The sequence below is a fragment of the Heterocephalus glaber genome, unplaced genomic scaffold (assembly GCF_053883595.1).
Source record: "Heterocephalus glaber isolate CG9 unplaced genomic scaffold, H.glaber_assembly_v1.0 deba00001442, whole genome shotgun sequence".
Lineage (NCBI taxonomy): Eukaryota > Metazoa > Chordata > Mammalia > Rodentia > Bathyergidae > Heterocephalus > Heterocephalus glaber.
In genome coordinates this window covers 35,672,053-35,686,342 of record NW_028258296.1, presented here as the reverse complement: position 1 = coordinate 35,686,342, position 14,290 = coordinate 35,672,053, and the positions used below count along the sequence as shown (strand labels likewise).

Below are 14,290 nucleotides of genomic sequence, written 5' to 3'. Positions count from 1 at the left end.
TGAGAAGACGGTATTACCATATAACTGAGATTACACACAGGTACACATCGGCATAAAATTTTGGTGAAATTAAACAGCACTGCCTCTGGGCTGCACACACCAACTACTTTCTTTATTACTAAATGTTATTAGCACCATTCCAGTCAGATGACAAAGTTCCTACACCTGACTCTACTCATAATGACCACATTTTTAAAAGGTCCTAACTGCTCAGTGAATATTAACCTAAGTTTAGGACACACAGCAGAGTTTTTGCTCAGGCACTAACAGCATAACGACCCTCAGTCATGTCAATGCCAACATCCTGGGGAAAAGCAGCTGAATAACAAGCCTTCCATACACATAGCAGTCTACTGTAGAAGTAAAGACACTGGGAGCCAGGGGATTCCAGTCGCACTTTGGTCAATCCATGTCCTTGTCTTACCTTCCTGGGACTCCATACCCTCATCTATCAAAGGAAGCCATTGAATTAGCTGGCTTCCAAAGTCTTCCCAGCCACCATGCCATATCATATATTAGAATCTGGAGATCTATGACTCCATTTATCCACACCAGAGAAACTCACTCGCTCAACAGCTCAAATGTTTCTCAAGGGCTACCTGCCCTATTGGATTCACTCAGTCCTCTCAATATATTGGGTCTGGGTTCAAAAGGAATTTCCCTCAGAATTTCTTCTCAAGAAAAGGGGAGAACACTGCTTTCTCCCTGAAATTCACTGTTTTCTGCACATCTGGGCAGCAAACCCATAGACTAGAAAATAGCTCTGTATTTTAGAAAATGTGATAGAACTATTATGTACTTATCTGCATAAAGTGTGACATTTGTTGAAATCATGAAAGGAGAAAATTTTATTATCAACTAACTCTTGTCCCTCCCATACAACATCTCAGGTGTTAGGAAACTCTGGGTTCACAAGAGAGAGTGTGAAGCATCCTTCTCCTTAGGGGTTGTACATTCCCATCAACAGTGCACTCTAGAAAGGTTCGTTTTTCCCCACATCCTCAGGTCCACTTGTTTTGTTTTTGATGACAGCCATTCTGACCAGAATAGGCTGGAATCTCAGAATTGTTTTGATTTGCCTTTCTCACACTCATTATCTTCTTAACCACTTACAAGTTTACCCCAGCATCACACTGGCAGCACTCAGTGCCCGGGCAGGTGTCACTTCAACCAGTCAGTTCTTGTATTGAATAAATTTGATAAAAATGTCATTTATATATTTCCTGTTGTATTATCTTACAAAATTTAACCAAAAAATTACGCGATTTTTGGTCATCCTGTATTTAAACAATTGGACTTGTAAGTGGTTAACCCTGAGGCAAACTGCAGGGTCATGGAAGAGTTCACCTACCACTTCTGTAAAACGTCACTTTGCCCTGAGACCAAACAACAGATCAGGTGACACACGGTACCTGCAGGCACCCAAGTCTGTCATTTTGTGATTCCCTTCTTCACAGCAACTCATGAAAATCCCTTTGGAGACTCAGACTGATGGACATAAAAGGAGGATTCTTCAGAAACACATTGGTAAGATTAAAATTCACTCCTACAAGAGTGCTCTCAACCAGTGTAAATTAACACCATTATTCGATGCTAGGTGCTGAAGGCAAGAGCGCCATGCAGGCAGCATAAGCGTAGCTCGGGCAGAAAGCAGGGTGGTTGGTGACTGATCCCCTGCACACAAAAGGCTAAAACCCTCACATATCCTACAGCAACTGAGGCCCAGAAAGAAAAATAATTACTCTAAAACCTGTGCTGATGTCACATTTTCTGTCTGAGTTCTTGGAATCAAAACAAAGCCTCAGCCTCGCCTTCAAGGCCCTGGGTAGCACAGCCTCTACCTCCATGGGGACTCATTTTGCACCCTCCCCTTATTTAATCACTAGTGAGCTCCAGCCATCGGGATTGCTGTTGGTTCCTGCCTGGGTCCTTAGCATGTACTCCCACCCTCCAGCCTCAATAATCTACTCCCCCTTTAGGTCTCAGCCCCAGTCACACTTCCTCCGGCATTCTTCTCTGATCCCCAATTTCATCCCTGCCTGCCTAGACCCTGCTCCTCCAACACATCTCCCAAGTGGACAGACTATAAACGGTAGGTGTTTCCTTCAGAGGGCTTACAGTTCATTTTCTGTCTGGATATTTGACTCATGTCTTCTGACAGTGACCAGACTATAAGCTCCATGAGAATAGAGCTGCGTTGTGCCCCTAACACCTGGCACTGAGGCGACTGAGTAAATACACAAAAGACTGTGGCATGGTTGGTTCATTTACAACAATCTTTCTCCCATTCTAATCATTCTAAACTGTATACCAGGTCGAGTGCAAGGAGAACTATCACATGTCACATTTTATAGCCTGCGAGTACAAAACAAAGATAATCCAGAATCAAATAATAGCAAATGCTGGTGAGGCTGTGGGGTAAAAGGAACATGTCTACATTGCTGGTATAAATGTAAACTAGTACAATCACTAAGAAGATTCCTCAAAAAATTAAAACTAGAAACTCCACTTGACCCAAATATTCCCCTTCTAGGTATCTCCTTGAAAGAGTTAAAGACATCATATCATAGTGATACAAACATACCCATGTTTACAGCAGCACAACTCATAATAGCTAAATCTTGGGAGCAGAAAATGTTGTATTTACATACAATGGAGTACTTCTCTGCATAAAGAAAAATAAAATTGAGCCATTTGTAGGAAAATGGATGCACTTGAGACCATATTAAGTGAAATAAACCAGACAAATGATACACAGAGCAAAACAAAAGATGAAAGAAGGAAGGGAGATAGACCATTTCAAATGGGAAGGGGATCAAGAGATGGAGGGAGGGGAGGGAAAGGAGGGGAGGGAATGGGCATGAAAAAAGGAATGAAGGTGTGTTATGTACCTGTGCCAACTCCCCACAGGGAATGTAAATGTTATGTACTGCAAACATGTGTTGATAAAAATTTTTAAATCATAATAATATCTAGTGCCATAAGATAATCATTCCCAATAATTGCTGATAAGAGTAGAAACTGATTCAAACAAAATAAAACAATAACAAAAAAATCTTACATAGGAAGAGGCAGCAGGGTTTCGAGCATCACAAGACCCCGACACACACACACACACACTTGTCTCACAGGCACAGTGGTCAGGCGCAGTCCCCGTCTTCCCTCTGCTGCCACATCTTCATGACTGGCTCGCTCCAAATGGAACCTGCTTCAGCAGTAACTCTTCTCTGAAGGACTTATCTCAACTACTTTTTCTCCCAGGGGCCCCTTCAATTCTTCCTGAGATGTGTACCAAGCTCAAATCATTTCAAGCCATTCCTTTGGGGGTCTGGAGCCGCGGGCAATGCCCTCGAGCTCTGTGGACCTGCACTACCCTGACATTAGTGACGGGTCTAGCAGACTCGGTAAGACACTATTTTATACACCCACCATGAATAGATTCCTAGAAGAGACCCTTTAAACTTTCTTTTTCTCATACTTGGCAAAAATATAAAATATTTTTAACGTTCCAGATGAACTCTCCTGCTAAGAATCAATAAGAAATCAGTTACAGGGTTGGGGATTTAGTTCAATGACACCACATCTGCCTCGCAAGTGCAAGGTCATGAGTTCAATAACCAGTAACCCCCCCCAAAAAAACATCAGTTATACAAGGACCCCAATTCAGAAATCTTACCAATCTGAAACATAAGTGAATTTGAATCATAAGTAAGCCAAAAACAAAGTCAGATTATTTCTTTTAAAGCCTGCCACAAAACCCAAGTATGCCCTCCAGCAATATTTATAAGAGAATCCCAGTCTCAGAGTCTATTTAGACTTATTTCATACCCTTGCTAATAAAATAAGGTGTCCGGTTTCTATGGCTATAGTACATTAGGCTCATCAGACATTCTGGGGTGGAAGCAGCTGTTAGTAGCCAGCGCATGCAGTGATGTTGAAAGCTAATCTGACAGAAAGCAATGCCAAGAAAATGTTCAACACACAGTAGTAAATTGTCAATAAAAACTCAACAAAATTAAAACCACTAAAAGACACAAGATGTTTGGCAAATAGGGCCATCTGGCACACCAGTAAAGAGCCCTTTATTCCTTACAAGCCCTTTAAACTATCCTTGAATTACAGTGGACTGTTTATAGTCATTGTACTCATAATGACAGAATCTGAGTATTGCAGAAAAGTAAGTCACGAATAGTAAATTCTTTAAGAAGACAGAAGCATGGATTTCTTTTACAAAGTCTAAGACTTTAATATGTCAAGATATGATTTTCCAGGCTGGAGAGATGTCACTCAGTGATAGAGTACTTGCCTAGAATGCATGAGCCCCTGGATTTGATGCCAAGCACTATTTTTTTAAAGTAATTTTCCCATGCTCTGTAGAAGTTGCCTTGCTGAAATGCCACATTCCCAGACAAAAGTAAATAAATGTTAAACTGCATATCAATCAAGGAGACCAAATTTGAAATAAACCACTCTTCAGACTCTCCAAAGAAAATGAAATTTTATAACCAAAGAAGCACAAACAGCTGGGCATGGTGATGCATGTCTGTAATCCCAGCACTCTAAGGGTCTGAGAAAGGAGGATCACATGTTTAAATTCAGCCTGGGCAACACAGCAACTTAGTAAAATCCTGTCTACTAAAAAAAAGTGATGGAGATGCAGCTCAGTGCAAAGGCCCTAGATTCAATCTTGAGTACCACAAAAAAAGGCGGGGGGGGGGGGGAGGCAAAGACAGAGAGAGAGAGATGGAGGAGGAGGAGGAAAAGAAGGAAAGAAAGAGCCCTAACTGAAAAACTTCAGTTAGTCAATACGATATAAACATGCTTAAGACCAAAATACTATATTAATAAAGGAAATATTTTACCTAAAAACTACAGTTCACAGTTGGGTGTAGTGGCATATACCTATAATCCCAGCACTAAGAAGACTGAGGCAGGAGGATTGCAAATTTGAGGCCAACCTGGGCTACACAGCAAGTTCAAGGGTAGCCTGAGATACACAGTGAGATTCTGTCTCAAAAAGCCAAAAAATAAATATATAAATAAAAATTATAGCTCACACAAACTCTTCTTATAATGGAATTCACTGCCAACCACATTTAACTGTGATCATTTACCAGATTTTCAAAGTTGATAAAGACTGGGAATATTACATACTTTCAACAAATTGAGAAATATTTTTGATGGCTCTTGTATAAATATATAATTCCTTGGTGGTCCTAGAAGAATTTGATTAACAAAAACAATATTTTTTTAAGTAAACTGAAACTAAAGCTTCTTTAAAAGGTTTTTTTTTTAATAAGGCATTCCACAATTCAGTGTAGAAAGCCCAACTCAAATCCCAAAGCCAGAAAGGAATTTGAGATGAGTTGTCCCACCCACCTTCCAAGATTTTTAAACAAATAAATATCTAAATATCCAGAACAATCATTGCCTATTTTCTGCTTAAAGATCATAAGAGACAAAGACTCCATTTTTACAAATCCTCCTTTTTACTTCCTGTTTCTCATTCAACAAAAAACAGGTCATTCCTCCTGATTTACACAAGTCTACTTAACCTGTCACTTTCTCCAAGTCCTTCAAGCTAGAAACTTTGCGTTCACCTTCAAGTCCTCCTTCCTGCCCTCATCTGGTCAGCCCCAAGTCCAGTCAGTCCATCCTTCCCACCCTCTTCCCATGTGGATACTCTGTTCCCATTGCTACACCCCAAACCCAATCCTGCCTGGGCCTCCCTGGTCCCCCCACCCTGCTGCCAGCCACAGGTGTACCTGTCTTCCATAGACCCCAGATCTGCCTCTCTGTCGTTTCCAAACAAGCACAACTGACTGACACCACAGCCCACTCCTCCTCTCCATTCCAACATTACACCTCGTCTACCAGAATTGCCCTTTCCAAAGACCACTAACATCTTTGCTCAGAGCTCTACCTTAAATCTCTTCTTTCCTTTCTCCCTCAGTAACTCACTTGCTCATTCATTGAGCCTGCAGCACAATCTCTGCCCCAAGCATTGTACTAGCCAGAGGGATACAATGATGAGCAAAAACTGGTTGTGCTGGTCCTCACAGACATCATAAAAAGTCCTCTGCTTTTCACACACACTTCCACAGCTAGTTCAAACATCACTCTCTGCAGTCTTCAACACCTGGAGAGTAAAAACTTCTTCCTCTCTTGGACTCCTCACACATACAGCTACAGCTTTTGTTATATATTGCCCTTCACCCTGTTTTGTCCCACTACTTTCTTTTGTATGTGTCTATCTTCAAAACATTAGCACAGGTCTCCACAAGAAAATCTATCCCAACTAAATAGCAATTCTTGTTTAGCAATTTTCAACCACTTATAAGTTTCAAATTCTACTATTCAAGTCCCATAAAAAATGTGTCATCTTTTTTTTTTCAATTGTGAAGGTGTTTTGAGCTGTGGCTAAGAAAAAGTCATTTACTTTGGGCTTCGGAATGTGTTTATGAACTTACAAAGGAGAACATCTGATGTCTTAGGAATCTACTTCAAACAAAACAATGAAACCGCCCTGTGGTGACCTGGCACAGAAAATATTGTACCTGCATGCAGACAGCTCCCCTCCGGCTCTCCTGAAGCCCACTAGAGAGTCTGCTTTGGCTGCACTCTCTGTGTCCTGACGAAGACAAACCCTTTTAAGAAAACTCCTTAGCACCTAGGTTCCATTCTGCATTTTCACCAGGCTTACCTCAAGCAAACTGAAAAAACTGCACAACAATTTATCATTAGGAAGATTGGAGACTGACCACCCATTGTGCATGCCTAAGGGGTCAAAACAGCCAGGATTTAAATAAATCTAGGAAGTAAAATCTGACTCCAGTGGGTCACCAAATTAAGAACGGACTGTACAAGCGCAAGGACCTGAGTTTGATCCCTGGTACCAAAAAAAAAAAAAAAAAAGAACAGACTGTAACTATATAAATATAATCTACTTTCATAATGAAATAACATAATAACTTTGGGTATATATATATATAGGTATACTCATACCCAAGCACACATCTAAAACTCATATTTTCAAAAAAGAGGACTGAACAATACTGGGCTATTTTTGCAAGGTTAGGATGGAAGGACGGAGAAATGGAAAAGAAGATATAAACCTAGCATCATTTAAAAGCTAAGTACTTTTCTAGGTTTTTCAGAGAAATCTATGCAGAAATCATTACCTCTTAAGTTACATAGATTAAGCAGCAAGAACATATCATCACACAGCCTACAAAAGCAGTTTTCATGGACTTATAAAAACTGGGCTTCCTTTGGTTTCACATGTCCTCCTAAAATACAATAATTATTAACTCAACTTCTTTTTTCTCTTTATAGTAGCACACTGAAAGGAGAAAAGGCAAAATTACATACACAAAAGAGGGACTGCAAACAAAACACTTTTAATTACCACCACACATCACATGACTTGGACATTTCTCATTAAAACTGTCACCAGGGATAAAGCCTGCCAGGAAAGCCCAGAGCTATCCCACACCCTTCCCACCAGGCTCAAGAAAAGACATCCAGAAACTTGCTGGAAGCCTATGGACTCCAGAGAAGTCAGCCTGTGCCCTGAACTGCGACTCTGTCACTTACCAGCTCAGTGGCCTCAGACTACGCACTGTCTCTCTGGGCCTCATTTCATCACCTATAAAATGGTGATAACAGCACATGGTGAATTTGTCCTGAATTTAACCAAATCTCTCTTTTGTCTATATAATTCCACTTCACAATGAGAGCTGAAGCACTGAATGATGACCCTGAGGCTCCATTAGATCATATATATATATATACACACACACACACACACACACACACGTGTGTGTTATTAGCTTAAGTGGCACAAAACTTCCCATCAAATTATCTGACTTGCTGCATATTAAACTTGAAATAAAAATTGAAAAATTAAAAGGGTTTCTTCTCACCTACATCTAACCTAAATATTTATTCCACAAAATATTTCTAGGTAAGACAAGTTTTTCTATACTTCAAAGATGTCCTGTGTTCACATTTTGACTCAAATCCATGTGGCAGATATTCTTAAATCATTCTTCTAACATTTCCTGTTGTGTATATCAGGGTGTTTTTGTAAAGCTTGAATTTAAAAATTGATTATTTAAATCTCCCATTTAGCTAACTAGTCTTCAATTAGAGGCTGCTCATTCGTACCATGCTAAAACACTTGGTGAAATTTCTTCAAAAACTGCTTAAAATCTAGTTCCCTATGCATCTGCATGAAGAGACCTCTGCTGCTTTTTCATTGCCTTCCTTTTGCAAGTCCCAGGAAAGAAGAAATGAAAAGAACAAGACCAAAAATGAAAACTTTATGCCAGTGGTGGCGAACCTATGGCACACATGACCCACAGGGCAGTTTGTTATCATTGAAAGCTTTAAAAGGTTCGCCATCACTGCCTATGCGGTGTTGCCTTCACTGCTGACCAGTTTTCCATCCATTAACATGAAACCAACACCTATACTGCCCATTAGGAGGAACACACAAAGGCCATACAATCAACATATCTGATGTTGCTAACTCCTGAGCCAAAAATCATGAACCAGAGCATTAAAAGGAGGCCTCCATTTGGATTATAGGGCCCAGTTCCAATACCAAAGAATTGGCCTTTCTGGAGAGTTGTGTATTTTCTGTATCTTCATCAAATACAGATAAATCTTGAACAGGGACTATGTTTGTACCACAAGCATGTTAGCCAATACCAGTGATGGCGAAACTTTCAGAGCTTTCAACAAAAACAAATAGCCTGCCGTGGCACATGTGCCATACGTTCACCACCACTGGCCTGTATTGTGTTTTAATTCTGACTCGAAAAATTCTGACCTAAGGATAAAGTATGATATCTTATTACACACATTTTATTAAAGCTCATCAGGCCTACAGAGATAAATTGTTTTAAAAGCAAAAAGTAAATTCAAACTTTCATTCTAATAGCCTCACCTCATGAGGTGACTGTTAATTTTCTCTACTGGCTTCTCAGAATGTTGTCATTTTAATCATGGAGTTCTATCATCCTTTTGTAACTAAATAAACATCTGCACACAACACTGCTGTGTCCAGAAGATCTGCAGCCTAATATTTAAAGAGTCTACTTAAGTCTACTTCAAAGATGATGATTTAGCTAGAAAGACAGCATTTCATTGAAGCAGCCATCAAATAATTACACATTTATAGGGCTACAGAGGCCCTGTGTGGTGATGTATATATAGAAAGCCCTTTCCTTAGAGGGATATACATTATGATGTGACAGTCATGACCTTTCTCCCCACAGGACATCCTCCACAGACTAGAACCCAGGACACTGCATGTCCTCCTAGGCCGGGCAGTCACTCAGTCCTCATGTCCCAGAAGTGGAGCCATAGAGATGGACTCCGCTGCCTCTGCCTCTCTCCCTCCCTCTCTCTCCTTCGGTCTATCTCCACCTATATGGCTACTTACTTCCCCTTCCCTTGCTTCTCTCAACCTAGTCCTACCTGTAAGATTCAGATGGATATATCTTCTCTTCCTCCCCAGAAACTGTACCATTCTTACAGCTTTATCATCTCCTTGGGAAACTCCCAAATTTAAGAACTCCAAATTTATGTGATATTCAACAGTGATGTGAATATGCCTTGATTTCCCCACCCACCCAGTACCGTGGATTGAACCCAGGCCTTTGGCACTGAACAAATCCCCAGACCTTTCTTATTTCTTATTTTGCTAAGTCACTAAGGTGCCCAGGCTAGGCTGAAACTTGTGATCCTCCTGCCTGGACTACAATCATTGCCACCTCGCCAGACTTCCTCTGCATTTCTTAAATTCAATCTGGCTGAGATGGAATGCTGGATCTTCCCATCAAAGCCAATTATTCTGCCCTACTTCCTTGTTTCAATTCCTGACACTCGCAGGATCACCACCCAGTCTGTCTCAAAAACTTCTTTGGCACTTTTTCCTCAACCCCCCAACATCTCACCCACTGTTCTGCTGCCCCATCACATGGATTCAGAGCCCTTCTTTCCATCTTCATGGCCATCATCCTAATCTAGGTACTTGTTTCTTCCCCCTGGACATTCCAGAACCTTTCTATTTAGGTTTAAACCTTCTCTCTAATCTGTCTTGAGTGATGCTACTATGTTAATTTTTGGAACAAGGGCATATGTCCTCTGGACCCCAATAGCTCAGTTTTTTGTTTTTGGGGGGTTTTTTGGCTTTTTTTTTTTGGCTTAGTTTTATATTCCAGCTCTGTTACTTCTTATTTCTGTGACCTTGGACAAGTTACCTAACCTCTCTGTCCCTTATTTTCTTCATTGTGCAATGGGATGGCAATCATGCCTGCCTCACAGTATTATTTTGAAAACAAAATGAATCTCTGTGGAGCACCTAGAAGAGCATCTGGCACACCTAGAGGTCCTCAGTAAATGTTTGCTATTGTTTGCAATTAGCCCAAATCCAGTCACACCATACCTGCCTAGAACTCTCACAAGAGCGCATACATGGCATGCCGAGGAAACTGCAGGTTCCTCACCCTGGCAATCAATCTGTCCCCAGCTGACCTCTCAGTTTCATATTCCACATTTCCCCCATGTGACCTATACACACACCAGGCATAGTGCAGGGCTTACTGTTCCCTCACCAAATGTCCTGATCCTCCCCGCTCATTCTTCCTGTTCTCTTCTCTCTTTCCTCTCATGTCCCTGCTGGATAAAACCCCATCCACCCTCTAAGGCAACCTTAGCTCCCCCACAAAGCCTTCTCTGAACCCCCTCCACCAGACATGCCCACTATCCCGTGAGTCCGTCTCTGCCCTGAGGCTGTGTTTCTCTCAGGGGAGTTTTCTTCCCCATACCTCTAGCTGCAGTCCTGTATTCACCCTGCTGCTTGGCAGCTCTTAACCTCTGCATTCATCATCATTTTATTTCTGTACCATCCAGCACCACACGATACTCTGGGGTAACAAAAGAGATGGGGTGATGAGAATGGCGGCCCTGCTGTGGCATGGGAGGGCAAGTCCAAACTACAAGACACACACACTCTGCCCAGGATGGGTCCCCATGATGGTTTCTAATGACATCCAAACTCACAAGATGAACTGAACAGCCTCTCAAGGAAGCTTATCCTTAAAATCACCAGAAATACAGTCGAATAAATACAAAAAGCAGATGATTAGTAGCCAGCCTTGTCCTGAAATGCCAGCATTAAAAATCGCACAGAAAATTTTTTCCTCACATGTCGATATTAGAATCAAAAAGCCATTGTGCACTGTGTTTAGTTGGCTGACTGTAATTTTCTGCTAGATCTGCCACCTAGCAATCCCAAGACAAGTGACTCAGACCTCAATGACTGGAGCTTGTTCAATGGCATATTAATAATCTCTGGTAAAAAAAATAAAAAAATAAAAAAATAATCTCTGGTACCTTAGTCACTGCAGAATGGAACATGAAGGCATATACAAACTCTACCTCAGACACTAGAGAGATCCTAAACCCTAAACTCACAAAGGGAAAGCCACAACAATGCCCATTGCTAACAATAGATGACCACTCAATAAACACTGCTGGCGGTGACATCATCCAGGTACACAGGGTCAGGGAGCAGGCTGCGCCTAACTCCATTCTGTCTAGGAGCAGAGCTGTAACCTGACACCAGGGATTTAGACCTCTTTGCCTCAACAGCTCTGGGCATTGATGAGCAGCAGCAAAGGGTTCTTTCATTCCCACTCTCACTTCAGCCATTCAAGAAGCATCCAATGCCAGCACTGCTAAGAGAAATGTCCTGAAGACATCAGTTTCAAGAACCCCTATGATGGAGTGACAATTCAAGATTTTTTTCCTCAAATAAAAAAATATGCTCTTGAAGGTCCAGAATGCTCGCTCTTTGAAGGTCTGGGGCTACCTACAAATCCTCAGGCAAAACTGCCAAAATCGTTTTTAACAGGACAGCTCTTAGGGAAAGTGTGGTTCCTTTAACCATGTTCATTCAACTACACAATTGGTTATATAAGAAAGTAAAATTCAATGTTTAAAGTAGAATAATATAGTAAGCTCTTCTGTAATACCAGCGCTTATAATAAAAGAATATAACCAAGTCCATTCAGCCTTCTTATTCCTTATTATCTTCTGCTTTTTTCGAATGAAAATTTATCTCCCTTTAATTAATTTTAATGCCTAATTTATTAAAATACCTTTTTCCTATCTTTTACAGAAAACAGTTCCTTATTATTTTATCTTCTCCAATCCTCATCCCACAGAAGCAAAGAAACCAAAGAAAGTGAGGACTCCTATACCACTTCTTCAAAGGCAAAGAAAATATACAAAGTTTGAGGCACCTAAATAACTCAATCAGTAACCTGTCATTCAGGCAAAATCTCTCTCATAGATACGAGCTGGGCACAGCTGCCTGCAGCGCATGTGTCCCACTTTCTGAACACAAGCTGTACAAACAAAAACATCCTGAGACACAACAGAAGCCTTGTGAACTGCCAAGCTTAAGCACTTGTGGTGCACGCACTGCCCAGTACCCCGTGGGTGCCGCATAAATACTTGGTGACTGACTCACAAGCCAGTGATAGTCTGGTAACAACAGAGCTGTGACAGCCCGGTCCCACTCTGGGGAGTGTTAGGAATCTAACAGTTGCTGCTTACTGTGGGAGTAGGAAGAACCAGTATACATAGAAATCTAAGTAGACTGAGGTGTTGACAGATTCGTTATGTTAATTCTCCCTGCAACTCTCCCTAAGTATTTAAAGCTTTAAAAAACAAAAAAAAAAGTGCTACCTGCCTCACTGAGAAAAAAAAGTAAATAAAACTACACAGTATATCTTCACCAAAGAGCCAAGAAGCCAAATGGTTTCAAAGGGGGAAAAAAATAGAAACTTACTTTTCATACACCAGCTCCTCATCGATGGAGAAATAGTGGGTATGTACTGTGCTTTTTGGTCTATTTCTCAAAGTAGCAAAATATAACCGATCTGAAAGACAAGTTTAAAAGACAGAAGAAAATATATGAGAAGTAGGGAAGTGACATAAAGGGTGTAACCATGCACAAAACATCAAAAATAACTAGCTACACATAATTTAAAGATCCCATTAACAAGTGGGGTTCTTGCAGAAACATGATTTCCAGAAACCCAAAAGCTCAACATGGGCACAACAGTTAAGAGAACTGAGCGACAAGAGTTCCAGACCTGGGGCGGGGGGGGGGGGGGGACGGGAGGGCGGACACCTGCTCTTCCCAGAGTGTAGACAGAAGCTTCGGGTACCCGCAAAACTGGAGATGCAAGTTTGGTTCCGAAATCTCCAGACCTCAACAGCCACGGAAGGGGAAGAAAGAGGCGAGCCTCTCCCCTGCAGCTCCGGAGACCTCAAGAAGAGGAAGGCAGGAGAGACAGGGGGGTGTGGTTGGGGTTGTCCCGAAAACCTAGGCCAACCATGGTGGGGTAAAGGACACCCGAGAGGATTAACCCGAGCAAAATCTCCACGAGCTGCCAAATGAAGGAGCCCAGGCAGAAGCCGGCTCTGTCCCACTAGCAGGGCGCCGCGGAGGGAACGAGGGACGAAAGAAAGAGAAGCCGGAAGCAAGGGGTCCTCGGGGACAGCAGAGGAGCAGAGGGGACCCGAGTGCGCGCGCCACAGCAGCAGGATACTGAGGCACCAGGAGACGCCAGGGGCAGAGGTCGGGACGAAGGGGCAAGAGAAGAGTTGGGGAGGTAGAAGGGTTGCAGGGTGGGGGGCGGCTGCTCCTCACCTTTCGTGAACTCGCAAGCCCCGATTAGTTCCCCTGACTCCGCTGCCATCCTAAGCGAGATACGCACGGGGGAGGGCTGGGTCGTGGCCCGAGGAGGTCACCCGCCCCCGGGGGCTTCCCCACTGCCCAAGAGCCGGGAGCCCGCAGTCCCGAGCCGGGAGCGCGCCGGAGCGGAGGCGGCCGCGGGGTCAGCGCGCCGGGAGCCCGGGGGACATTCCGTGGGGCCCGGGAGCCCGCCGCGCGCAGGGTGCACACGCCCCCGGCTGTGGCCGCTCCGCTCGGGACCCGGCGGCTGCTGTCCTTGCTGCTCAGCGGTGGCCGCCGCGCCCGGGGAACGCAGACCAGTGCAGACCGGGCGGGCAAAGTCTTCCCCCGGCTTCCAAAGTGATCGTGGAGCAGGACACGTCCGGCCCAGATCACGCCCGTGGCTACTCGCGGGGCAGCGGGCAGCCCTCTGGTGCCCGCGGGCTGGCAGGAGCTGGTAGGCTCCTCCTCCGCCACCTCCTTTCAGCAGCAACTCTTCCTCCTCCTCCTCGTCGCCCTCCTCCCCCTGGG

The 14,290-nt window shown here is 43.1% G+C and overlaps 1 protein-coding gene across 6 annotated transcripts in view; it reads right to left on the bottom strand.

Moving 5' to 3' along the window:
- Cdc14a (cell division cycle 14A) overlaps positions 1-14,290 on the bottom strand; it is a 207,385-nt gene that overhangs the window by 156,903 nt on the left and 36,192 nt on the right. For 3 of the 6 annotated variants that reach the window (XM_087213192.1, XM_087213194.1, XM_087213193.1), the window contains exon 2: positions 12,869-12,959. In XM_087213192.1, the coding sequence (XP_087069318.1) occupies positions 12,869-12,959 (91 nt within the window). Of the gene's footprint in view, positions 1-12,868; positions 12,960-13,735; positions 14,278-14,290 lie in introns of those variants that run through there. The other 3 variants (XM_021247837.2, XM_087213195.1, XM_004869131.4) reach the window with 3 other exon arrangements.